This window comes from Ranitomeya variabilis, chromosome 2 (assembly GCF_051348905.1).
Source record: "Ranitomeya variabilis isolate aRanVar5 chromosome 2, aRanVar5.hap1, whole genome shotgun sequence".
NCBI lineage: Eukaryota > Metazoa > Chordata > Amphibia > Anura > Dendrobatidae > Ranitomeya > Ranitomeya variabilis.
Window position 1 is genome coordinate 947,462,452 of NC_135233.1, and position 24,601 is coordinate 947,487,052.

At 40.9% G+C, this 24,601-nt stretch overlaps 1 protein-coding gene across 1 annotated transcript in view; it reads left to right on the forward strand.

Annotated features, from left to right (window-relative positions):
• The window catches only part of MINDY4B (MINDY family member 4B), a 117,682-nt gene that overhangs the window by 87,461 nt on the left and 5,620 nt on the right, over positions 1-24,601 (forward strand). The window contains exons 9-12 of the mRNA XM_077292949.1: positions 5,894-5,964; positions 8,063-8,135; positions 10,463-10,633; positions 21,098-21,278. Coding sequence (XP_077149064.1) covers positions 5,894-5,964; positions 8,063-8,135; positions 10,463-10,633; positions 21,098-21,278 — 496 coding nt within the window. The remainder of the gene's footprint in view (positions 1-5,893; positions 5,965-8,062; positions 8,136-10,462; positions 10,634-21,097; positions 21,279-24,601) is intronic.

Here is a 24,601-nt window from a genome sequence, read left to right on the forward strand (position 1 = left end):
GAGGAAGGCTGCAGTATAGGCAGACTAGCAAGTGATTCATTTAAGAGCACACTCAGAACTAGAGGGAAAAAAAAAAAAAAAAAAAAAATTGTAGCAGACTTCTTTTTTCTCTCCTTTCTCAGCCAGTAATTTAACCCTTTTTTTGGCCGGTCAAACTGTCATGATTCTCAATGGCGAGAGAACATAGCCCAGCATATATGAGAACTAGCTCTTGGAAGATGGAAACTATACTGACCATGAACTAAACCTGCCGCACAACTAGAAGTGGCCGGGTAGCATGCCTACGTTTTTTAACCCTAGATGCCCAGCGCCAGACGGAGAACTACCTAATCCTAGCAGAGGAAAAGACAGTCCTGGCTCACCTCTAGAGAAATTTTCCCAAAAGGCAGACAGAGGCCCCCACATATATTGGCGGTGATTTTAGATGAAATGACAAACGTAGTATGAAAATAGGTTTAGCAAAATCGAGGTCCGCTTTCTAGATAGCAGGAAGACAGAAAGGACACTTTCATGGTCAGCAGAAAACCCTATCAAAACACCATCCAGAAATTCCTTTAAGACTCTAGCATTAACTCATAACACCAGAGTGGCAATTTCCGATCACAAGAGCTTTCCAGACACAGTAACGAAACAGCAGCTGTGAACAGGAACAAAATGCAAAAACACACAAGGACAAAAGTCCAACTTAGCTGGGAGTTGTCTAGTAGCAGGAACAAGCACAGAAGGCTTCTGATTACATTGTTGACCGGCAAGAAACTGACAGAGGAGCAAGGTTATATAGCGACTCCCACATCCTGATAGGAGCAGGTGAACAGAGGGGATGATGCACACAAGTTCAATTCCACAAGTGGCCACCGGGGGAGCCCAGAATCCAATTTCACAACATATATGCTATGTATAGCAGGTGATGACATACAGGTATATACTATATACAGGAGGAGATGACACACAGATATATACTATATACAGGTGAGATGACACACAGGTATATACTATATACAGGAGATTACATACAGGTATATCTAATATATAAAGCTGAATGTGTGTATGTATGTATGTGTGTATGTCCGGGATTGGCATCTGCACCGTCGCAGCTACAGCCACAAAATTTTGCACAGTCACACGTCTGGACCCCGAGAGCGTCATAGGCTATGTTGTGAGGTGAAATTTTAACCCCGCGCGTTCCAATTCACCAAACAATTTTGCACCTATCTACATAATGGGGAAAAAGTGAAGGGAAAAGTGTTGGAGGAAAATTGACAGCTGCCAGATGTGAACAATGAGGACTTAAAGAATGAGAGCGATGGCGACAAAGAGTATATACCGTACAGTTGCTAAGGTGGGGCCCCGACATGGGATACTCACCACACACGGGGATATGAACACAAACACAAAATGCGCCACACACTACCACGTGCTTGAACACATATACCACCCTCAGCACACATTTCACCACACACACACCAACCTCGCCACATAAAAGTTGAAACACAAAAGTCACCACTCAAAACTCGCAACGCGCAAAACTCGCTACATGCAAAACTCGCCATATGCAAAACTAGGCTCACGCAAAACTCGCCACACGTGCAAAACTCACCTCATGGAAAACTCACCTCATGCAAAACTTGCACACACAGAAAAATTGCCACATGTACAAAAGTTGCACCACATGCAAAAGTTGCCTCACACAAAACTTGCACATACTCAAAACGCACCACACATAAAACTCGCCATGCGCAAAACTCGCCATGCACAAATCTTGCTGCACACAACTTGCTACACTAACCTGTCACATGCAACTCGACACACAAAATGTTGCTACACGCATGTCGCCACACAAAACTCATCTCACAAAAGTCGCTACATGCATGTCGCCACACGCAACTCAACACACACAACTTGACACATGAAACTCACCCTAAAACACACACAAGTCTGGTATTGTCCTTCAAAAATAAAAATCTGATTAATAAGCAGACAAACTACAAGAGCAACAAATGTACCATATAGGAAATACGGCAGCTGTCAGTCACATGACCTGTCTATTATGTGTATGTGTGAGCTAATATATACTGCCAGGGGGGAGGGCTTCCTGTTGGCTGGGGATTTATCAGGCTGCCAATAGCAACCAATCACAGCTCAGCTTCTATTTTGCTACAGTTAATTAACCTGAGCTCTGATTGGTTAATATAGGCAACAAAGACATTCTCAGTATAACAAAGCTAATATATGTTGTGAAATTCTTCTATTAGCTTAGTTTTTGCCTTTTAATAATTACATTTCTATCTATTTGTTTTGTGGTTTTTGTGTGCAGAATAAATTTTTGTTAACACATTCTATTTTGCTAACAGCAGTCATTAACCCGGGCGAAGCCGGGTAGTACAGCTAGTATATATAGATATATATAATCAAAGTAAATAAAAAGGAGGATACATAGAAGACATACAAACAGAAGGAGGGGTAAGGGGATAAGTAACGGTATTAGGTGTTGAAGGATGATAGGAAATATATGACCTTGTGAGTGGGGTTCCTAGGTTCCTAAATACTAAGAAGTACCCAAAAGGTTTCCCATGGGGATCAAAGGAGGTTGAATCTCTCGACCGTTTCATCATTCAGAGCAGCGCGATATTCAAAATTTCTGATATCTTTGATCTTAGTGTATAAGTCATACATAGAGGGGAGGAGGTTTGTTTCCATTGAGAGGCCATCAAACATCTTGCAGCCGTCAATGTGTGTAGACTTCTCCAAACGGATCTTATAGATATATTCCGTGGGAGCAGAGAGCAGTCCCAGAATAGGTGGAATATAGATCCTGTCAGCAAGGCACATCTCCATCACACGGGGGGGAAATAGATGGATCTAATTTGTGTCGAAGTTCAGGAGTGTGATACCAGAAATGGAGGGTCTTGTATTGGTTCTCTTTATAAGTGATGCAAGATGCCAAAATGGCTGCTTTTGACCATACAAATCTCCAATCAGCATCGTTTATGGTTCTGCCCATATAGCTTTCCCATTTGAGCATATATGGATGCCTAATCAAGGAATTTCCATCAGGGTTTTGTATAATACTATATACAGGGTCGACGTTAGGGGCAGGCAGACCAGGCAGCCGCCTAGGGCCCCCTCTTTTTCAGAGGCCACCATCCAGACACACCATGCAGCCACTATGGGGCCACTGAGTAAGAGGGGCCCAGCGCCAGAACCCCCCTCCCCGTGCATTGAACATATCAGCATCATAAATGCCGATTCAGTTGAAAGTAGTGATGGAGGAGAGGGTCATGTGATGCTTCCTCTCCCATCACTCTGTCTCTGACTCAGCAGCACACTCTGCAGAAGCCAGAGCAGCGGGGAAATGAGGAGGAGAGGTAAAGTGTGTGTGTTGCACGATACTCTGTGCATGTGTGGGGGCTCCATTATACTGTGTGGGGCCTACACTATACTGTGTGTGGGGGCTGCATTATACTCTGAAGGGATTGCATTATACTGTGTGTGGGAAGCTGCATTATGCTGTGTGTGTGGGGCTGCATTATACTCTGAGGGGGCTGCATTATACTCTGAGGGGGCTGCATTATACTGTGTGTGTGGGGCTGCATTATACTCTGAGGGGCCGCAGTGTACTCTGAGGGGGCCTGCATTATACTCTGAAGGGGCTGATTAATACTGTGTGTGGGAGGCTGCATTATACTGTTTGTGGGGGGCTGCATTACACTCTGAGGGGCTGCATTATACTCTGAGGGGGCTGCATTATACTATGTGTGATAACCGGAAATCCGAATGCATAGCAAAAAAATCTGGGAAAGAGTACTAGTATATATAATGATAACCCAGATTATTTAAATCATTGCTCCACACACTAAATGCCGAAAAAGAGGAGGACCAGGAGCATAAAGTACAAATATATATAAGAGAATCTTTATTTATACAAAATATTAAAATATGGACATCAGTAAACACCATATAGCTAGAGGTAATCACATGGAAGAGGGGGGGAGAGGGGAAGGGATCCCGCCGGTTCATCCACCGGCGGGATCCCTTCCCCTCTCCCCCCTCTGCATGGGTAAGCGCATTTTGCATTTTTTTGCTGCTGTGTCATGGGTTATTTATTGTAATTAGTTGGTGCACTTGCCTTAGACCCTTTGTTGAGTACTGACACAGCAGCAATCTCTTCTCCTTCTTTCTTTCCATGCGATTACCTCTAGCTATATGGTGTTTACCGCCTACAACTGTTTACATGATTACTCCCTATAGCGTTGGGGTGGTGAGGTTGAGGGTTTGTACTTTCCCCCTTTTTCATGTAATGTTGTGGTATACTTGTTATGATTACTGATGTCCATATTTTAATATTTTGTATAAATAAAGATTCTCTTATATATATTTGTACTTTATGCTCCTGGTCCTCCTCTTTTTCGGCATTATACTATGTGTGTAGGGCTGCATTATACTCTGAGGGGCCGCAGTATACTCTGAGAGGGGCTGCATTATACTCTGAAGGGGCTGCATTATAGTGTGTGTCTGGGGCTGCATTATACGCTGAAGGGGCTGCATTATACTGTGTGTGTGGGGCTGCATTATACTCTGAGGAGCTGCAGTATACTCTGAGGGGGGCTGCAGTATACTCTGAGGGGGCTGCATTATGCTCTATCATGGACCATGGGGAGCACATTTTACTATTTGTACTATATGGGACCTGCATTATACTGTATCGAGGAGTACCTGCACCAATTATTCTTCCTCAGCCGGAATAAGGGTATGTGTACATGGTCAGTAAACGATGCGGGTTGGACGCTGCGTACTTGTGCAGTGTCCAGATGTTACCACATAGTGGATGGGATTTCAAGAAATCCCATGCCCACAATGCGTGCACAGATGCCTGCAGCTCACCCGCGGAGACAGACATGCGGCGTGTCTCTCCAGACCGCAGCATGTCTATTTATCTTGCAAAGACATGAGCCTACACAAGTTAAATGTCACCCATACAATGTATTTGGCGTGATGAATCCGTACGGTTCAATGAACACATGCGGAATCACCTACGTTCAATAGCCGGCAGCGCTTTGGACGCAGCGGACATGTGCTGCTGCCAATTACTGAATGTGTGCACATACCCTAAAGAGACCGGGAAACAAGCGTCGAATGACTTCAATATTGTCGATCACACTCGTTTACCAGCCTGGACTCAGCGCTTGTAAATGCAACAGAAATGTTTGTGTGATGGTGCAATATGTGAGCATTTGGGGCCCCACTTTAAACTTTTGCCCAGGGCCCCGCTTTGTGTAAAACCGGCCCTGATTATATACATCAGAGATGAAGCCCTTTGTTGAGGAACCATTTCTACAAAGTCTTTCAAAAGGTGTTGGGGTTGGAACCTGTAAACTGTTAAATAGGGATGAGGCAAATGCCTGATCTTCATGTATTGGAATAACGGGAGCGTAGGAACGGCTAATGTAGATTACATCTCATCATCAGGAAGCAAAGTCCTTGTTTTATAATTAGTTTTGTCTCCAAAATTAAACAGGCCAGTGTGAGCTCACGTTCCTGTTATTGAGGGAGGCGAGCTCTCAGGGAAATTAGGGTGGAATAGGAAAGAAGTAAGAGGGCAGCTTGTGGATAGTATCTTGAATTTTTTGGAGCAGGTCCTCCAAATGTCTCAGGTGAGACTCATTGGGCCTAGGAGTTCGTTTGAAGACGGGTTGTAACAACCATTCCATAATAGAGAATTAATGTGGGCTGGGGCAAGCCAAAGTTGTTCAATTTCCACCCATTTCATGTAAGCAGGTTTAGATGGCCATGTCGATAATTCTGCGTAAATGAGCAGCCCAGTAATAATGGCTAAATGGAAAGAAAAGCGTTTTGCTATTCATAGCTGTATGTTAATATGCTTTTTTCATGTTAGTTTAAGGAGGAGGGCAGCCATGGAGTCATACTGTTTCTGTACAGTTTGCTTTTCTCCAGGACAATTGAAAGGTGAGATATTTTTTGTGTTAAATTTAGTTTGGTTTTAATACTATTATAATCTTTTTCATAATAAGTGGTTGGGAACATGTATGAAAACAGTCACAGACTGGAACAAGAAAAACTATTTCCGATTTTGCATAGTCAGCCTAGCTACCGTGGATATAACCAGTCTACACACCACTTTTAAAATGACAGGTTTTTGTCATGTAACAAAATCATACTAAGAAGAATCATTTCAGAACTTTTTCCACCTTTGTCACCCACAATCTATAAATTTACACAAAATAACTACACATACTGTAGACCTGATTCAAAAGATTAATGTTATTATACAAATCAATAAAAACCATTAAAATATGGGAGGAGTCTACCAATGAGAATCATGATAGGGAGTAAATTGTTATATAAAGGATTTCACTGCAGAAATATCTATGATAGGCTCCGCAATATAATAAATGAACTCACAAACACATTAATTCATTAAGTGATATTTCAGTAACATAAAATGCATAGTGCTAAATTAATAAATAATCAGAATTTGAAATTCACTAAAGATTTCAAATGAAAAGAGCCAGATATAAGATTTAGATCACAATATTTAGTATACTACCTATTTATAAACATGAGACCTTATCCTATAAAGTGTATGTCACAAGACAGTGTAAAGTAAATCAATAGGAAGCATAATACATTAGACCAAGATAAGATATTTACCAAACCGGTCCACTGTCGCACTGATATCGACATGTGTTTCACCACGTTTCATCAAGGGACTATCATCCATAATCTGTACAATTCAATTGAAAGACAAATTAAAATCTTCTCAGATGGAAAAAAAATCAAAAGCTAAAAGTAATGTCTTTGTATAAATATGAACACACTTAAACTATAATCTTGTCAAAGGACCTTTTGAATTCTTGACAGCATTCAGTCTTTTTTGGTAGGAGTTTATCAGCATGGCCCAAATCTGTCAGATTGTGAGGGCATCTACTGTGCACAGCACCATCTGGAGGTCAACCCGAAGGTTTTCAAATGGATTCAGCTTCAGGCTCTGGCTGGGCCATTCCAAAACTTTGATCTTCTTCTGACGAAGCCATTCTTTTATTGATTTAGAGGTATAGTTAGGGTCATTGTTGTGCTGAGGGCGAAATTCCTCTCCATCTTCAGCTTTTAGCATAGGTCTGAAGGTATTGATGCTAAATTGACTGATATTTGGAACTGTTCATAATTCGATCTATCTCCAATAAGCCTTAGTTCCAGCTGCCAAAAAAAGCCCCAAAACACAATGCCTCTGTTATACTTCACTATGGGTATGATGTTCTTTTGGTGATGCACAGTGCAAGCTTTGCACAAAACCTACCTTTTAAAATTATGGCCAACAAGTTTAACCTTGGTATCATCAGACCAGAACAGGAGATTGTTGTCACATGCAGTACATAACCTGTACTTGTCAGAAACTGCTGCTGCTCCTCTGTTGCCCTAAGCCTCTTGGCAGTCTACTGGACCAATTTTCTTGTCTTTTCATCAATTTTTGAGGGACATCCAGTTCTAGGTAATGTCACTGTTTGCCAAATTTAAACCACTTCTTGAAGACCATCTTCACTGAGTTCCATGTTGTATCAAATGTATTGGAAATTTCTTTTGTACCCGTCTCCTGACTGATAACTTTCAACAATAAGATCCCTTTGCTGTGTTGAAAGAGGCAAACAGACCATGGCTTTTGCTGTAAAATGTGACTAAGAAAATGAAAGGAAAATCCTAGAACAAGTTAAACATTATAAGCAGTATATCAGAATCACTTGAAATGATGTCTACTATTTAACATGAGTTCAAATGTGATTGGCTAATACTGAACACAACCACATCCCCAATTATAAGAGGTTGTTCACACTTATGCAACCACATTATTTTAGTTTTGTACTTTTTGTTTTCCCCACTCCCAAATTATTTCATTTCTTTAGTGATTTTTTTTACAAATTATGGGTGACATTGAAGCTGGAAAAAGCTCTGAAATGATTCTTTTTTTATATGATTTTTTTTAACATGACAAATCTATCTCCTGTATATTCCTTAGTTAATTTTTTATATATATTTTGTGTTTTTTTAGGATTCAACAAGATCTGGATCACACCATATCTCACCTCTTCCATTTTTGCCAGGGAAACTACACAGTCAGACAGGTGACTATGTAAAGTGTTTATTTTGCCTTTTTAAAACTATTGCCCAAACATCACCATATCTACAAGAAGATTTAACGGCATTGCCTCGACATCTTACATGTATAAAACTGCAAAGTGTTTATGAATACATGCAACTTTGCAATTTACTCTTAACATTATGTCACAAACCAGGAAGTATGGCCAGTGTCTTGGTGCTTGTAAGCCACACCATGAGCAAGGCTTATCATAGTCTGTGCTCGAGTTTGATGCCTCCCTTCCCCTTCATCTTCCTCTTCACAGCTTGTATAATAGCCATCAAGGAGCATGGAGTGAAAGTTGAAGGAGCAGAGAGAGAAAAGTGACATCTGTGGTGACACAGCATTTAATCTGAATTATCCAGACATATTATTTCAGTAGGCCTAGGGAGATGAGCTAGAGCTTATGTGAGAATGAATGTTGAGACTTATTGTAATTGAATTAATGTTCAATGGATGCCATTTGATGACTGGCTGCTGACTAGCTATTGTATCTGTCCTGGTATTGTTCTACTATCCTTGGAAAACAAAGGCACATTCTTTGTTAATATGTTGATGACCCATTGATGCTCTGAAAATATGAAGAACAATCTATGCATGTTGTCTGAACACTCCAGCAGTGAGAAATAGTCCCCTACCACCTTCTCCCAAACCTGTGAAAGAATGACTGAATGAGAAGTTGTGACCTATAAAAAGGAGGATCCGCCTGTGTTTAGGGAGACTCTAGATTCAAGTAGCCATAGCATCATGGCTCCAACTGAAATACAGAGCTGCTTCATTGACCATCACTGAACCCTCAAAGACATTTAGAGAATCCAGGTTGAGACAATCAAGTCACCTGGCCTCGTACATCAATGGACTGTCAGCTTCACTGATTGTCTAGGTTATCGGTCTCCTCTGCAGTCTATCAGAATATTTTGGTTTCCTAGGCAAGGAGAGCACATTTGCAACATTCTTGTCATACAGCTTATAAGCCCAACTCTGAAGTTGGTCATATAAGTGGAGCAGGCCAGTTTTGGTGTCCCTGCACCCCTCCGATATTGTAGAGGTAAAGCAGCCTCTGCTTGTAGCATCATAGAGAGCACATCTGCGACCATTCCACTTGTCTGAAATGTCAATCTTCAGGAGCACACCACCTCCTGGCAAGCAGAAAACTGGGAGGCAAAGAAGGAAAAAGTATAGAAACCCTATTTAAGGTCCCCATATATATTAGATAGCTGTTGGCTGAACTGTCATTTGGCCGATAGCTATCTTTCCTGACTCCCCAATATACAGGAATACTCAGCTCAGCACAGCTCTCGTGGGTTCTCCAAGAGAGTGCTGCAGTCAGACTCCTCTGTCAGTGATGTATCTCCAGGTAGAACAAAAGGATCGGCTAATGAAATTCATCATGTTGGGGCCTTCGCTCCAACTACATCATCTGTCAAGAGAGAGTTTGCAGGCTACATTGGGAATTTTACCATCCTTAAGAAAAGGACCTTTTTATTTTCATTTGTCTTCCATGTTGCATACATTTTTTTATCGTCCATTTTTATTCAAATTTATCACCAGTGAGACACGGATATAAAATGGATTCAAATCAGAATAGGACTTGATCTAAATCTCACAGATCTCACACACGGATCCATGTTTCTCACAGATATATGTATAGATCCATGAAGTGCTATGGGTTATTGTGCTGCCTGTTAAAAAATGGACAGCACATGGATGCTTCACGGAATGTGTGATTGTAACCTTAAAGTGAACCTGTCATCTGAATAATGCTGCCCGATTCAGGGGCAGCATGTATCAGGCACTAGCTGTATGAACACAGCCAAGTAAGTTTGACTCAATCAATGCAGCACTTGTAAGAAGAGACCTGTCAATCCAGGGCAGCATGCAGGGAGAAGCCGCCGGGGACCCGCCTATCTGATTGGTTTCTACTTCGGGTTGCTCCTCGGCAGCTTTAAAAGTGTGTTGTCCTCTAAAATGTTGAATTGTTTAAGGATCATGCACACCTGGCTGAGATCATACAGCCAGTGCCTCATACATGCTTCCCTTGGATCGGACACCATGTATCAGCTGTCAGGTTCTCTTTAAGATGAAGAGTTGTGTCAATTGCAACTATAAGGTCTCGTGCAGATTACCATGAATTGGCTCCAAAACAATATTAATATTACTGATACTTCTAAATATTTCTTGTAATTAAATATTTGTCAAAATGAACTGTTTCAGATCTGAAAGCTGACAGAATATGAGAATTAGTACCTGAATAAGCACATAGAACATATTTAAATGAGTTGGTTATAAATCCATTTACTACTTTTTTTGCAGGCAGTATTGAATCTTATGCTAACTGGTAGAGCAAGTCCACATATCTTCAATGGAGACCGGGCTCTGGATGATCAAAATGTGGATCAGAAGTACCATGGAGTCCTTACACGCAGTGATGTGGGCTACTTACATTGGAGTAGAGAAGAAATGGAACAAAACAGACTTCCCCAGGTAAGAGATGAAAGACATGATATACTTACTTTTGGCAGCTTGATTTATCCATATGTTTAGAATTGAAAGCTGCCTGTTTATATCAGAACAGTATTTGTCCATTGTCCGCGTCTATGGGAGATTAGTACTTTTTCAATTTTATAGGGTGAATTTGCAACACAAGATAAAACTTATGGACAGACATTTTGCTGCTTCTGGAAAAGAAGCATAACTTTAAAATTATACATACTGTGCTAAACGTCTGGGGCATATGTGGAGACGATGCTTCAGAGTAAGAATGCTTTAAAAAATAGAAGTGTTAAGAATTTATTTTAATCAATGAACAAAATGTAAAGTTAATAAATAAAAATGCAAATCAAATCAATATTTAGTGTGACCACCTATTGCCTTCTAAACAAGACCAAACAATCAATTCATCATACATTTACACTCAGTTTTTGAAGGAACTCAGCAGGGAGGCTGTTCCAAACATCTTGGAGAGCTAACCACAGATTTTCGGTGGATGCAAGCTAGTACAGACCATTAGTGATGTAATCCCAGACACACTTGATGATGTTGAGATCAGGGCTCTGTGCAGGCCAGATCATTACTTCCAGGACCCCTCGTTGTTCTTAATGGCATTGGATGCATATTTGAGATCATTGTCCTGCTTCAGAAAAAAATTTAGAGCCACTCAGACATTTCCTCGCCGGTGTTTCATGATGGATAAGTATCTGACTGTATTTCTCAAAAAGGAGGGCATGAAGAAATGGGCAACGCTGAGGGCCATAGACACAATGATTGGAAAGGAAACAGTGCAACAGAAAAAAAACACATCATGCTTATATCCATTTAAGCAAAAATTGGTCTTTGTGGAAGAATTGTGGCCAAAAAAACATGCCTTCGATATGGAAACAATGCCAAGTGACTTGAAAATATAGGAACTGGGATGCATAAAAATGGCCCAGTTACACTGGACTGACGAGTGAAAATTTAAATTTTTGACTGTAACAAAAGGCGTTATCTGCAGGAAAGTAGAGTGGTGTAATATTTTTGCAAGTTTAGGGCTGCTTTTCAGTATATGGAGTTGGTAATTTGGCCAGGATTAATGGTGTCCTCCATACTGAGACATATAGGCAGATACTTAGCTATCATGTAAAATCAACAGGGAGCTATCTGATTGGCTCCAAATTTATTCTGTAACAGGACAATAGCCTCAAACGTATAACCAATGTAATTAAGAACTATCTGCAGCTTAACCCTTTTGCTCCCGAGCCTGTTTTTGCCTTCGTGACCGGGCCAAGTTTTTCAATTCTGACCAGTGTCACTTTATGAGGTCATAACTCTAGAAAGCTTCAACGGATCCCTGTGATTCTGAGATTGTTTTCTTGGGACAAATTGTACTTTATGATAGTGGTAACATTTCTTTGATATGACTTGAGTTTATTTGCTAAAAAATGGAAGTTTGTTGAAAATTTTTCAATTTTCAAACTTTTAATTTTTATGCCCTTAACCCCTTCATGACCTTGGGATTTTTCGTTTTTCCGTGTTCGTTTTTCACTCCCCTCCTTTCCAGAGCCATAACTTTTTTATTTTTCCGTCAATTTGGCCATGTGAGGGCTTATTTTTTGCGGGACGAGTTGTACTTTTGAATGACATCATTGGTTTTACCATGTTGTGTACTAGAAAACGGGAAAAAAATTCCAAGTGCGGTGAAATTGCAAAAAAAGTGCAATCCCACACTTGTTTTTTGCTTGGCTTTTTTGCTAGGTTCACTAAATGCTAAAACTGACCTGCCATTATAATTCTCCAGGTCACTACGAGTTCATAGACACCTAACATGACTAGGTTATTTTTTACCTAAGTAGTGAAAAAAAATTCCAAACTTTGCTAAAAAAAAAAAAAAAAAAAAAAAAAAAAAATGCGCCATTTTCCGATACTCGTAGCGTCTCCATTTTTCATGATCTGGGGTCGGTTGAGGGCTTATTTTTTGCGTGCTGAGCTGTCGTTTTTATTGATTCCAATTCGGTGCAGATACGTTCTTTTGATCGCCCGTTATTGCATTTTAATGCAATGTCGCGGCGACCAAAAAAATGTAATTCTGGCGTTTCGATTTTTTTTCTCGTTACGCCGTTTAGCGATCAGGTTAATGCTTTTTTTATTGATAGATCGGGCGATTCTGAACGTGGCGATACCAAATATGTGTAGGTTTGATTTTTTTTTATTGATTTATTTTGATTGGGGCGAAAGGGGGGTGATTTAAACTTTTATTTATTTTTTTTTTTTTTAACTTTTTTTTTTACTTTTGCCATGCTTCAATAGCCTCCATGGGAGGCTAGAAGCAGGCACAGCACGATCGCCTCTGCTACATAGCAGCGATCTGCTGTTCGCTGCTATGTAGCAGAAAATCAGGTGTGCCGTGAGCGTCGACCACAGGGTGGCGCTCACAGCTGCCGGGGATCAGTAACCATAGAGGTCTCAAGGACCTCTATGGTTACCATTCAGAAGCATCGCCGACCTCCGATCATGTGACGGGGGTCGGCGATGACGTCATTTCCGGCCGCCCGGCCGGATGCGGTAGTTAAATGCCGCTGTCTGCGTTTGACAGCGGCATTTAACTAGTTAATAGCGGCGGGTGAATCGCGATTTCACCCGCTGCTATTGCGGGCTCATGTCAGCTGTTCAAAACAGCTGACATGTCCCGGCTTTGATACGGGCTCACCGCGGAGCCCTGCATCAAAGCAGGGGAGCTGATATCGGACGTACTATCCCGTCCGAGGTCAGTAAGGGGTTAAATCAGAGTCATATCGCATAACATAGTTAATAAATAACATTTCCCACATATCTACTTTACATCAGCACAATTTTTGAAACATAATTTTTTTTTGTTAGGAAGTTATATGGGTTAAAAGTTGACCAGCGATTTTATCATTTTTCCAACAAAATTTACAAAACCATTTTTTTTAAGGACCACACTACATTTGAAGTGAGTTTGGAGGGTCAGTATGACAGAAAATGCCCAAAAGTGACCCCATTCTAAATACTGCACCCCTCAAGGTTCAAAACCACATTCAGGAAGTTTATTAACCCTTCAGTTGCTTCACAGGAATGAATGGAATGTGGAAGGAAAAAACGTTATATGCGAACATTCTCGGGTGTTATCCTAGCATCTGGGAGTGCTTGTTTATTATGTTCGAGTCCCTGTGGTTGCATTATTTGCGGCTGTTACATGCCATGATTGTCTGTTTGTTAGTAACAAGTTCAAAAAGGTGCATTTAAGGCCGGCGTCACACTAGTGAGTTTTACTGACATATGAGCGCATAAACTACGTCCGTAAAATACGCATTACACACGGCCCAATGAATCTCTATGGCCCAGCTCCTATCTGCCGTATATTACGCATCCGTAATATACGGTCTTGTACGGCCGTAGAAAATCGCAGCATGCTGCGTTTGTCACCGTATTGCGCAAAAAAATCGCCAATGAAAGTCTATGGGGGCGAGAAAAATACGGATTCCACACGGACCATGCTTGTGACTTGCGAGAAATACGCAGCGGTGTTAGTGAAATGCCGGTAATTCAATTGCCGGCTTCTCATTTCTCCTTCCCAAACCCGACAGGATATGAGACATGGTTTACATACAGTAAACCATCTCATATCCCCTTTTTTTTTGCATATTCCACACTGCTAATGTAACTAGTGTATATGTGCAAAATTTGGGTGCTGTAGCTGCTAAAATAAAGGGTTAAATGGCAGAAAAAATTGGCGTGGGCTCCCACGCAATTTTCTCCGCCAGAGTGGTAAAGCCGGTGACTGAGGGCAGATATTAATAGCCTAGAGAGGGTCCATGGTTATTGGTCCCCCCCTGGCTACAAACATCTGCCCCCAGCCACCCCAGAAAAGGCACATCTGGAAGATGTGACTATTCTGGCACTTGGCCACTCTCTTCCCACTCCCGTGTAGCAGTGGGATATGGGGTAATGAAGGGTTAATGTCACCTTGCTATTGTAAGGTGACATTAAGCCAGATTAATAATGGAGAGGCATCAATTATGTCACCTATCCATTATTAATCCAATTGTATGAAAGGGTTAAAAAAACACACACACATGATTACAAAGTATTTTAATGAAATAAACACACAGGTTGTTTTAATATTTTATTGCTCTCTCAATCCACCTGAAGACCCTCGCTCTGCAAAATAATAAACCAACAATATACATACCTTCTGTTGATCTGTCACGTCCCACGAAGTAAATCCATCTGAAGGGGTTAAATCATTTTACAGGCAGGAGCTGTGCTAAAGCACTCGCTCGTACCTGTAAACCCCGGGTGCTGAAAGGAAAGCTGGGTGATCTGTACTTACATTGAGTCGCGGTGAGGCGCCCTCTGCTGGATGAACTCATATGAACTCGAGCGTGGGAACTTTTCCAAGGCTCCAGTTCATGAGGACATCCAGCAGAGGGCGCTACACGGGAGTGGGAAGAGAGTGGCCAAGTGCCAGAATAGGCGCATCTTCCAGATGTGCCTTTTCTGGGGTGGCTGGGGGCAGATGTTTGTAGCCAGGGGGGGGGCCAATAACCATGGACCCTCTCTAGGCTATTAATATCTGCCCTCAGTCACCGGCTTTACTACTCTGGCGGAGAAAATTGCGTGGGAGCCCACGCCAATTTTTTCCGCCATTTAACCCTTTATTTTAGCAGCTACAGCACCCAAATTTTGCACATACACACTACTAACATTAGTAGTGTGGAATATGCAAAAAAAAGGGGATATGAGATGGTTTACTGTATGTAAACCATGTCTCATATCCTGTCGGGTTTGGGAAGGAGAAATGAAAAGCCGGCAATTGAATTACCGGCTTTTCACATATATCGCGCTGAATTAAATATAAATACAGTATATATATATATATATATATATATATATATATATATATATATATATATGTAGAAAAAATTAGAACAGCATCACATTACCACACTTGCAGTGCAAAGCTCTCCAAGCCAATATTCCAGTGGCTCCAATAATATGAGAAAAAAAGGAAAACAGCACAAAAAATTGTAGAAAAAGCGGGTTTTAATGCCTGGACGGCGTGGCCACGCCGTCCAGGCATTAAAACCCACTTTTTCTACAATTTTTTGTGCTGTTTTCCTTTTTTTCTCATATATATATATATATATATATATATATATATATATATATATATATATATATATATGTGTGTCTCAATGACATATATGTATATATATATATATACATACTGTATATATGTTTTAACGAACATTTGAGCACATAAATCCATTAGATGTCAGTTTTGCAAGCCTGCAAGAAAATATCGCAGTACTGATGCCATACGGATTACATACGGAGAATGCCATGCGCAAAATACGCTGACACACCCTGCCTACGGATGACATACGGATCACTATTTTGGGAACATTTCTCCGTATTACGGCCGTAAAAAACGGACTGTATTGTCTTACGCTGAGTGTGACGCCGGCCTAATACAGGCAATGAGATCAGAGTAGGAGGCTTCTTAAAGATAAACTAACAGATCTGTGCCAGCCAGAATTCTTGATGGTAAATAATTATTTCATGCAATAAAATGCATTTTAATTATTTAAAAAGCATGCAATGTGATTTTCTGGTTTTATTTTTAGATTCTGACTCTCACAGTTGGTGTACCTCCAATAAAAGTTACAATTACTTATTTTAGATAGATAGATAGATAGATAGATAGATAGATAGATAGATAGATAGATAGATAGATAGATAGATAGATAGATAGATAGATATAAATATAGATAGATATAAATATAGATATATAGCTCTGGCAAAAATTAAGAGACCCCTGCAAAATTGTAAATTGCTCTTTTATTCTATAAACTACTGACAACATGTCTCCGAACTTCAAGGCAATACATTTTGTATTTATTTTCTGAAAATGAGAAGAGAAATGGTCAAAATAATAAAAAGTGCATTGCTTGCAGACCTCAAATAATGCAAAAAAAAAACAAACAAGTTCATAACCATTTACAAACAACAATATTAATGTTTTAACTCAGGAAAAGTTCAGAAATAGTGTTGAGCGATACCGTCCGATACTTGAAAGTATCGGTATCGGAAAGTATCGGCCGATACCGGCAAAGTATCAGATCTAATCCGATACCGATACCCGATACCAATACAAGTCAATGGGACTCAAGTATCGGACGGTATCCCTGATGGTTCCCAGGGTCTGAAGGAGAGGAAACTCTCCTTCAGGCCCTGGGATCCATATTAATGTGTAAAAGAAAGAATTAAAATAAAAAATATTGCTATACTCACCTCTCCGACGCAGCCTGGACCTTACCGAGGGAACCGGCAGCATTCTTTGCTTAAAATGCGCGCGTTTACTGCCTTCCGTGACGTCACGGCTTGTGATTGGTCGCGTGCCGCCCATGTGGCCGCGACGCGACCAATCACAGCAAGCCGTGACGTAATTTCAGGTCCTGAATGCCTAATTCTGCATTCAGGACCTGAAAATTACGTCACGGCTTGCTGTGATTGGTCGCGTCGCGGTCACATGGGCGGCACGCAACCAATCACAAGCCGTGACGTAATTTTAAAATGCGCGCGTTTCCTGCCTCCCGTGATGTCACGGCTTGTGATTGGTCGCGTCGCCCATGTGACCGCGACGCGACCAATCACAAGCCGTAACGTAATTTTCAAATCCTGAATGCCTAGAATTAGGCATTCAGGACCTGAAAATTACGTCACGGCTTGCTGTGATTGGTCGCGTCGCGGCCACATGGGCGGCACGCGACCAATCACAAGCCGTGACATCACGGAAGGCAGTAAACGCGCGCATTTTAAACAAAGAACGCTGCCGGTTCCCTCGGTAAGGTCCAGGCTGCGTCGGAGAGGTGAGTATAGCAATATTTTTTATTTTAATTCTTTCTTTTACACATTAATGTTGTTTCGATACCGATACCCGATACCACAAAAGTATCGGATCTCGGTATCGGAATTCCGATACCCGCAAGTATCGGCCGATACCCGATACTTGCGGTATCGGAATGCTCAACACTATTCAGAAATCAATATTTTGTGGAATAACCATGATTTTTAATCACAGCTTTCATTCATCTTGGCATGCTTTCCACCAGTCTTTCACACTACTTTTGGGTGACCTTATGCCACCCCTGGTGCAAAAATTTAAGTGGTTCTTCTTTGTTTGATGGCTTGTGACTATCCATCTTCCTCATTTCTGTTTTTTTTTCAGTAAAGATGGGGTGCAGAGTGTACATTAATGAGGAAAAAAAAGAACTTTTTGGAATTTACCAAATGGCTGTGTAAGAAGCTGAGGCCACGGCTGTAGTCATAGCCGACAGTAATCTCTGTATCACTCTCTGGTCCCATCCCTCCTGAGTACTTCGGTACTGCTCCTCTGCACCATCTGGGCTCTCCCGGAACGGGGTTATTTCCTCTGCAAACGGTTCCACAAAAAAAGAGTCACAGTCCAGCTTCACTTTAGCTTCAACTTCTTTACTCAGCACAACATCATCCAGGGCATAATCAATCACAGCAATTGGCAACGCTTTCCCTTGCCTCCTTCTCTCTGTCGCTCAGCCTGTTCCCGGGACGAACCGTATCTTCCAGTCCCTCAGTGTCCTCAATGCCCAGAACTTCTGCTTCTCATGGGGGTATTCTCTGTCGTCTCACACCGGTCTTTAGAATAGTGGCCCACGCAAAAATCTGCCACATGTTGGATAACTTGCTTCTGTTCTGCTTAGCCTCCTTCTTCTAGCAACTACAGTCCCACTAATACGGCACTGCTGCTGCTGCTGTACGCTCTTCTGTGCTCTGGCCCCCTTTATCCTGGATGCTGGGCCCCACTCTTAACGGTGCATAGCTACTGCTGTGTCCTGGGCCTATAGCCCATGTGGACCCTTTGGGCATTTCCGCCCTATTCAACTTTTCCAGGAACTATTCCCTGGCTTACCAAGCAGAAGCCCCTCCTATTGGTAACTATTTGCTATCCTGCTTATAGTGCCCCCATCTAGTCGCCAACTTGGGTTACTACTCCCCTAGCACTATACCTAATGACAGGCCCAGGGTAATTCACTTTCCCTACATTGTCATGTGCATATAATGGCAAAACATATTATACATTTAGCAGAAAATGGTAATACACTTGACTGTGTAGCAGTACCAGTAAGTAGTGATAATACACCAGTGAGTGTAGCAGTATCACATGTGTCAAAGAAACATATATACAAGAAAGGCAAAAAGGGACTAGAACATTATACCATGTCCCCTACAGCTGCACTGAAACAAAGATTGAAAAATGTAAAGGGGTATGAATACTTTCCGTACCCACTGTATGACTGTTATTTACCATATTTCTTAAAAAATTTGCAAAACATGGGACTTTTGAAAGACATACATAAACTCACAATAAGGAAGGACTGAATAAGAGTTGTGCCAAATTTTGCAACCTTTTAAAAAAAGCAATTGAATCAGCCAAAAGACTCTGCCCACAAAGTGGAAAAAAGAAAAAATTGGGGGAGCACATTTAAAATAGACTTTAAAAAGGTGAAAATAGAATAAAAATTGGGCTCAAACACAAAAGAGGCACAAAACACACAAAAAATAGAGAAAAAAATGGGCAAAGGTAATGAATGATGGATCGGCACCATAGGGGTGTGCACAGAGTGGCACTAGTAACCACCAAAGTACAGAGTGAGAAGCAGGGGTAAGCATGCCGTGGCATTTTGATTGACACCTTGCCTTGCAGCGCATCAATGCAGGGTGAGCTGTCACTCAAAGTGCCAGGCAGTGCTTTTAGCCCCCACTAACAATGCTGTGAGTAATCATTGAGATCATTCCTTCATACCCCCACAACTGAAAACTGACGTCTCCCATAAGGAAATTAATTAATTTTCTCCCAATAGCCACTCTTTCAGTAAGGTTCTCAAACAAATGAAATCTCAAGATCAAGTCATCCGGAGCCAAATGTGCTGCCCAGTGTCAGAAAATTGGTCTGAGTGGCAAGTCATGGATTGTCCAACTGGATAATGATCCTAAACAGACAGCTAAAAACATCCAAGAATAGCTAAGAGCAAAGCATTGGACTATTCTGAAGTGGCTCCTATTGAACACCTGTGGAAAGAGTTGAGACCTGCAGTCTGGAGATTGTGCCTTCACATCTGAGGCAGCTGGAGCATTTTACTCACGAAGACTGGGCAAAATACTGTGCGGAAGTCTCATCAAGAGTCACAGAAATCATTTGCAGTGATTACTTTAAAAGGTTGTGCAACAAAATATGAAGTTAGATTAACAGTCGTTTTAATGTTTATTTCATAAATCAATAGTACACAACTTTGTAATATATCTTATATGAAACATCTGCTTCTTTCTCTGCCAAAATTGATCATTCATTATCAAAATTCTCAATTCTGAGATAAAATCTGTATTCAGTGAAGACAGGCTCTCCTATTACTGAAATAGGAGATGGCGGCTGCTACTGTTATGATTATGTAGATATGAGGCGGCAAAGCTCTGCCTTTAGCTCCGCCCTCCTCCCATCTACATTGAATTTTTATGGTTTAAAAGGAACCTGTCACCCCCAAAATTGAAGGTGAGCTAAGCCCACCGGCATCAGGGGCTTATCTACAGCATTCTGAAATGCTGTAGATAAGCCCCAGATATATCCTGAAAGATGAGAAAAAGAGGTTAGATAATACTCACCCAGGGGCGTTCCCGCTGTGGTGGGCGTCGTGGTCCGGGGCCTCCCATCTTCTTACGATGACGTCCTCTTCTTGTCTTCACGCTGCGGCTCCGGTGCAGGCGTACTTTGTCTGTCCTGTTGAGGGCAGAGCAAAGTACTGCAGTGCGCAGGCACAGGGAAAGGTCAGAGAGGCCCAGCGCCTGCGCACTGCAGTACTTTGCTCTGCCCTCAACAGGGCAGACAAAGTACGCCTGCACCGGAGGCGCAGCGTGAAGACAAGAAGAGGACGTCATCCTATGAAGATGGGAGGCCCCGGACCGCGACGCCCATTGGATCGGACCCCCTGGGTGAGTATAATCTAACCTCTTTTTCTCATCTTTCAGGATACATCGGGGGCTTATCTACTGTAGATAAGTCCCTGATGCCGGTGGGCTTAGCTCACCTTCCATTTTGGGGTGACAGGTTCCCTTTAAGGACACCATCATTTTGGTCCAGACCGTTTTCATTAGTTTGGTTTGTTAAATTTTTCTGTTGAACCAAAGTTCAAAAGTAATGTCTGATTTTCATTAGTTGATATTCAGTAACTTTAAATTGAAAATTACTTTTATCAGTTTCAAATTATTTTAGTGACCAATGGGAGTTTTTCCTACTTTATCAGAAGGGTACCAACAATCATGTCCACATCAGTACATGCGGTCATGTTGCACAAGAAATTTGTATGTCTATATGTTTTATTTATTTGATATTAACATTTTGTTAATTCATGACAGGTGGGCAGCATGCTAAAAACGCCAAAGTATCCTATCTGGCTTTGCAATATTAATGGAACCTACAGCGTTCTGTTTGGAACAAATACGTCTCTATTGTGTGACTGGAAAATGGAACATAATTTTGAGCTTTATTTCTACAGTGGGCAGTTTACCCAAAAGAAAACAGCACATCTAACAGTTGGTAAGTCTCCATCGCGTTCATGATATAGGAAAGATATATATCTTGGTACCGTGTCAGCCAGTAGATAGAAAAATATTTAGAATTGAGAGTCCTCAGTGGTTGATACCTTTTAATGGCTAACTGAAAAGATGGTAACAAATTGCAGGAATGAATATGTCGCATGGATTTATGTCTTTTTACATCAACTAAGGAAATATGGAACTTGCCCCTCAGACCATGTGGGGTCATCACAACATAACCGGACCCCAATCAGAGGACAATAAAACATTCCTTATCTAAGAACTGGCCCAATATTTATGGACATAACTGTTTATCACTCGTGGTAATTCTGCTTCATGTCACCTGTCTTATCCATGTTTTTTTTTCTGTGCTATGTTGTGCATAAATATGTGATTCTTCAGAATTTCTTTTAGTCTATGCCTGATGAAGAGACCTGTGTAGTCTCGAAAGCTTGCAATTTGTTACCATCTTTTCAGTTAGCCATTAAAAGGTATCAACCACTGAGGACTCTCAATTCTAAATATGTTTCCATCGCTTTCATGAAATCTTTGGCTTATATGTTATAGATTTTACTATCCATCTCTGGATATAAATAAGTATTGCTCTCCATGCCAACATAAACATCACACAACTAGATGTGGTCAATATAACATTTAACAAATTACAAATGGAATCAATACAGTGGCATGTAAAAGTTTGTGCACCCCGGGTCAAAATGACTGTGTGAACAGTTAAGCAAGTTGAAGATGAAATGATTTCTAAAAGGCGTAAAGTTAAAGATGACACATTTCCTACTAATAACATATTACGATAGCGCATATTGTAAAATATTCTTATCCGTAGCAGCTAATCAATGTCATATAGTTTACTGCTTTTTATTAAGCTAATAAAAAGCAGTAAACCATACTGCTCCTTCTATTCAGCCATTGTACCTTGATCAATAGCTTACACATTATGATGCCCTCAGTCATCCCCCCCACACACACACACACAGAATGATGCCAACCACACACAGTATGATGGCCCTCACAGCTCCCCCACGCAGTGTGATAGCCCCCAGTTTCTCCCAACTACTGACAAAAAATAGAACTAATCACCTAGGCATGTTCCAGTCCAATACTCTGGTGTGCCCTGTGTGTGGACTGAGGTTCCGTGTAACAGCACGATGTAGTGATGTCATTTCACCTGCTGCGCTGAGACACAGACGCTTAGGCTAAATGGTGGGAAAGGGAGCAGGTGACTCCCTAATCTACTGTTGCATTCATGGTTATCTGCATCCTGAAATAAATATCAGATTATTCTGAAATGTCAAATACACATTTCTTTTGCATGGCTTTGACAAACAGCTATCTTCTGTGAAAATTGTGACTTGCACTGACCAGTCTAGTAACCAAAACTATATGGTGTGTGACAAAGTCGCTGGCAAAGCACTGGAGGAACGATATGTGTCACTGAGGTTATTAACTTCAGTGATATGAGCCTAGGAAAATGTTCCAGCACACTGAGTGCTAAGGGGTTAATCAGCCATGTATAGGGCTAGGTTTAGTGAACAGCTGAAGAGTGGGTGGGAAGCTGCTCACCATATCTCCACCCCAGGGTGGATTCCAGAAGGTTAATACACAGTCTTCTGGCTCATTCAGCGTTAGGTGTGCCTGGAGAAGAGAACTCCAGAGCTGTGTTTTGTGATAACAAAAGCTGAACCTTTTTATGCTTGTTTCTGGAGTGGCAGATCCCCGCAGCAACTCGGACTGTGCCATTTGTTATGTTTTGTTTTCCAGAAAGGCCGTGTTTATTTTGCTAACTCTGCATTGGTTTATGCAGTACATTTAATAAACCATTCTAAGATTTACAGAGACAGCATTACTGTGTCTACCTCTGTGTACAGCTGAGTGAGATGATCTACCACAGCTGTTGCTAGATGTTTAGGCAACTTCCCCAGGAAACACTTGTGATGGCTGTGGACAAACCACTTGTCTTGGGTGAAGGTGGCCTTAAGCCAAGAAGCAACATCAGACAGCATAGAGGAGCTGATCAAAAAAGCGTCAGCAAACCCAACAGCAGCTGCAGCTAGCACAACCGGAAACTAATAAACTGTTAGTGCAGAAGCTCCAACAACAAGAGTAGCAGTTTAACCCCTTAACCCCGGGCCATTTTCCATTTTCTTTTTTTGCTCCCCTTCTTCCTAGAGCCATAACCTTTTTATTTTTCTGTCATTATGGCCATATGAGGGCTTGTTTTTTGTGGGACACCATTGGTTTTAACATATCATGTACTGGAAAACGGGAAAACAATTCCAAGTGTGGTGAAATTGCAAAAAAGTGCAATTCCACAGTTGTTGTTTTTTTTACCATTTTCACTAAATGCTAAAGCTGACCTGCCATTATGATTCTCCAGGTCATTACGAGTTCACAGACACAAAAATGTTTAGGATCTTTTTTATTTAAGTGGTGAAAAAGAAATAAAAAAATTGTTAAAAAAACATGTCAAGTTGACCTTTTTATTGATACGATTTTGGTGTTTGATACGATCTTTTGATTGCCTGCTATTGCATTGCATTACAATGTAGCGCCAACTTAAAAAACGTAATTCTGGCATTTTTAATTTTTTTTCTCATTATGGCGTTTAGTGATTGGGTAAATACTTTTTTTATAGTGATAGATAAGGCGATTCTGAATGCAGCGATACCAAATATGTGTATATTTGATTTTTTTTTTAATTGTTTTATTTTGAATGGGGCAAAAGGAGGGTGATTTGAACTTTTATATTTTTTTTATTTTTTAACTCCTTTGAGACGAAGCCTGTTTTCATCTTAATGACCGGGTCAATTTTTACAATTCTGACTAGTGTCACTTTATGAGGTAATAACTCTGGAACGTTTCAACGGATCCCAGTGATTCTGAGGTTGTTTTCTCAAGACATATTGTACTTTATGATAGTGGCAACGTTTATTTGATATGACTTGCATTTATTTGTGAAAAAAATGGAAATTAGATGAAAATTTGGCAAATATCAAACTTTTAATTTTTATGCCCTTAAATCAGGAGTCATATCACACAAAATAGATAATAAATAACATTTCCCACATGTCCCACTTTGCATTAGCACAATTATGGAACCAACTTTTTTTTTGTTAGGAAGTTTATAAGGGTTCAAATTTGACCAGCGATTTTTTCATTTTTTCAACAAATTTTACAAAACCATTTTTTTAGGGACCACATCACATTTGAAGTCACTTTGAGATGTCTATAAAAAAGAAAATACCGAAAGTGACACCATTCTAAAAACTGCCCCCCTCAAGGTACTCAAAATCACATTCAAGAAGT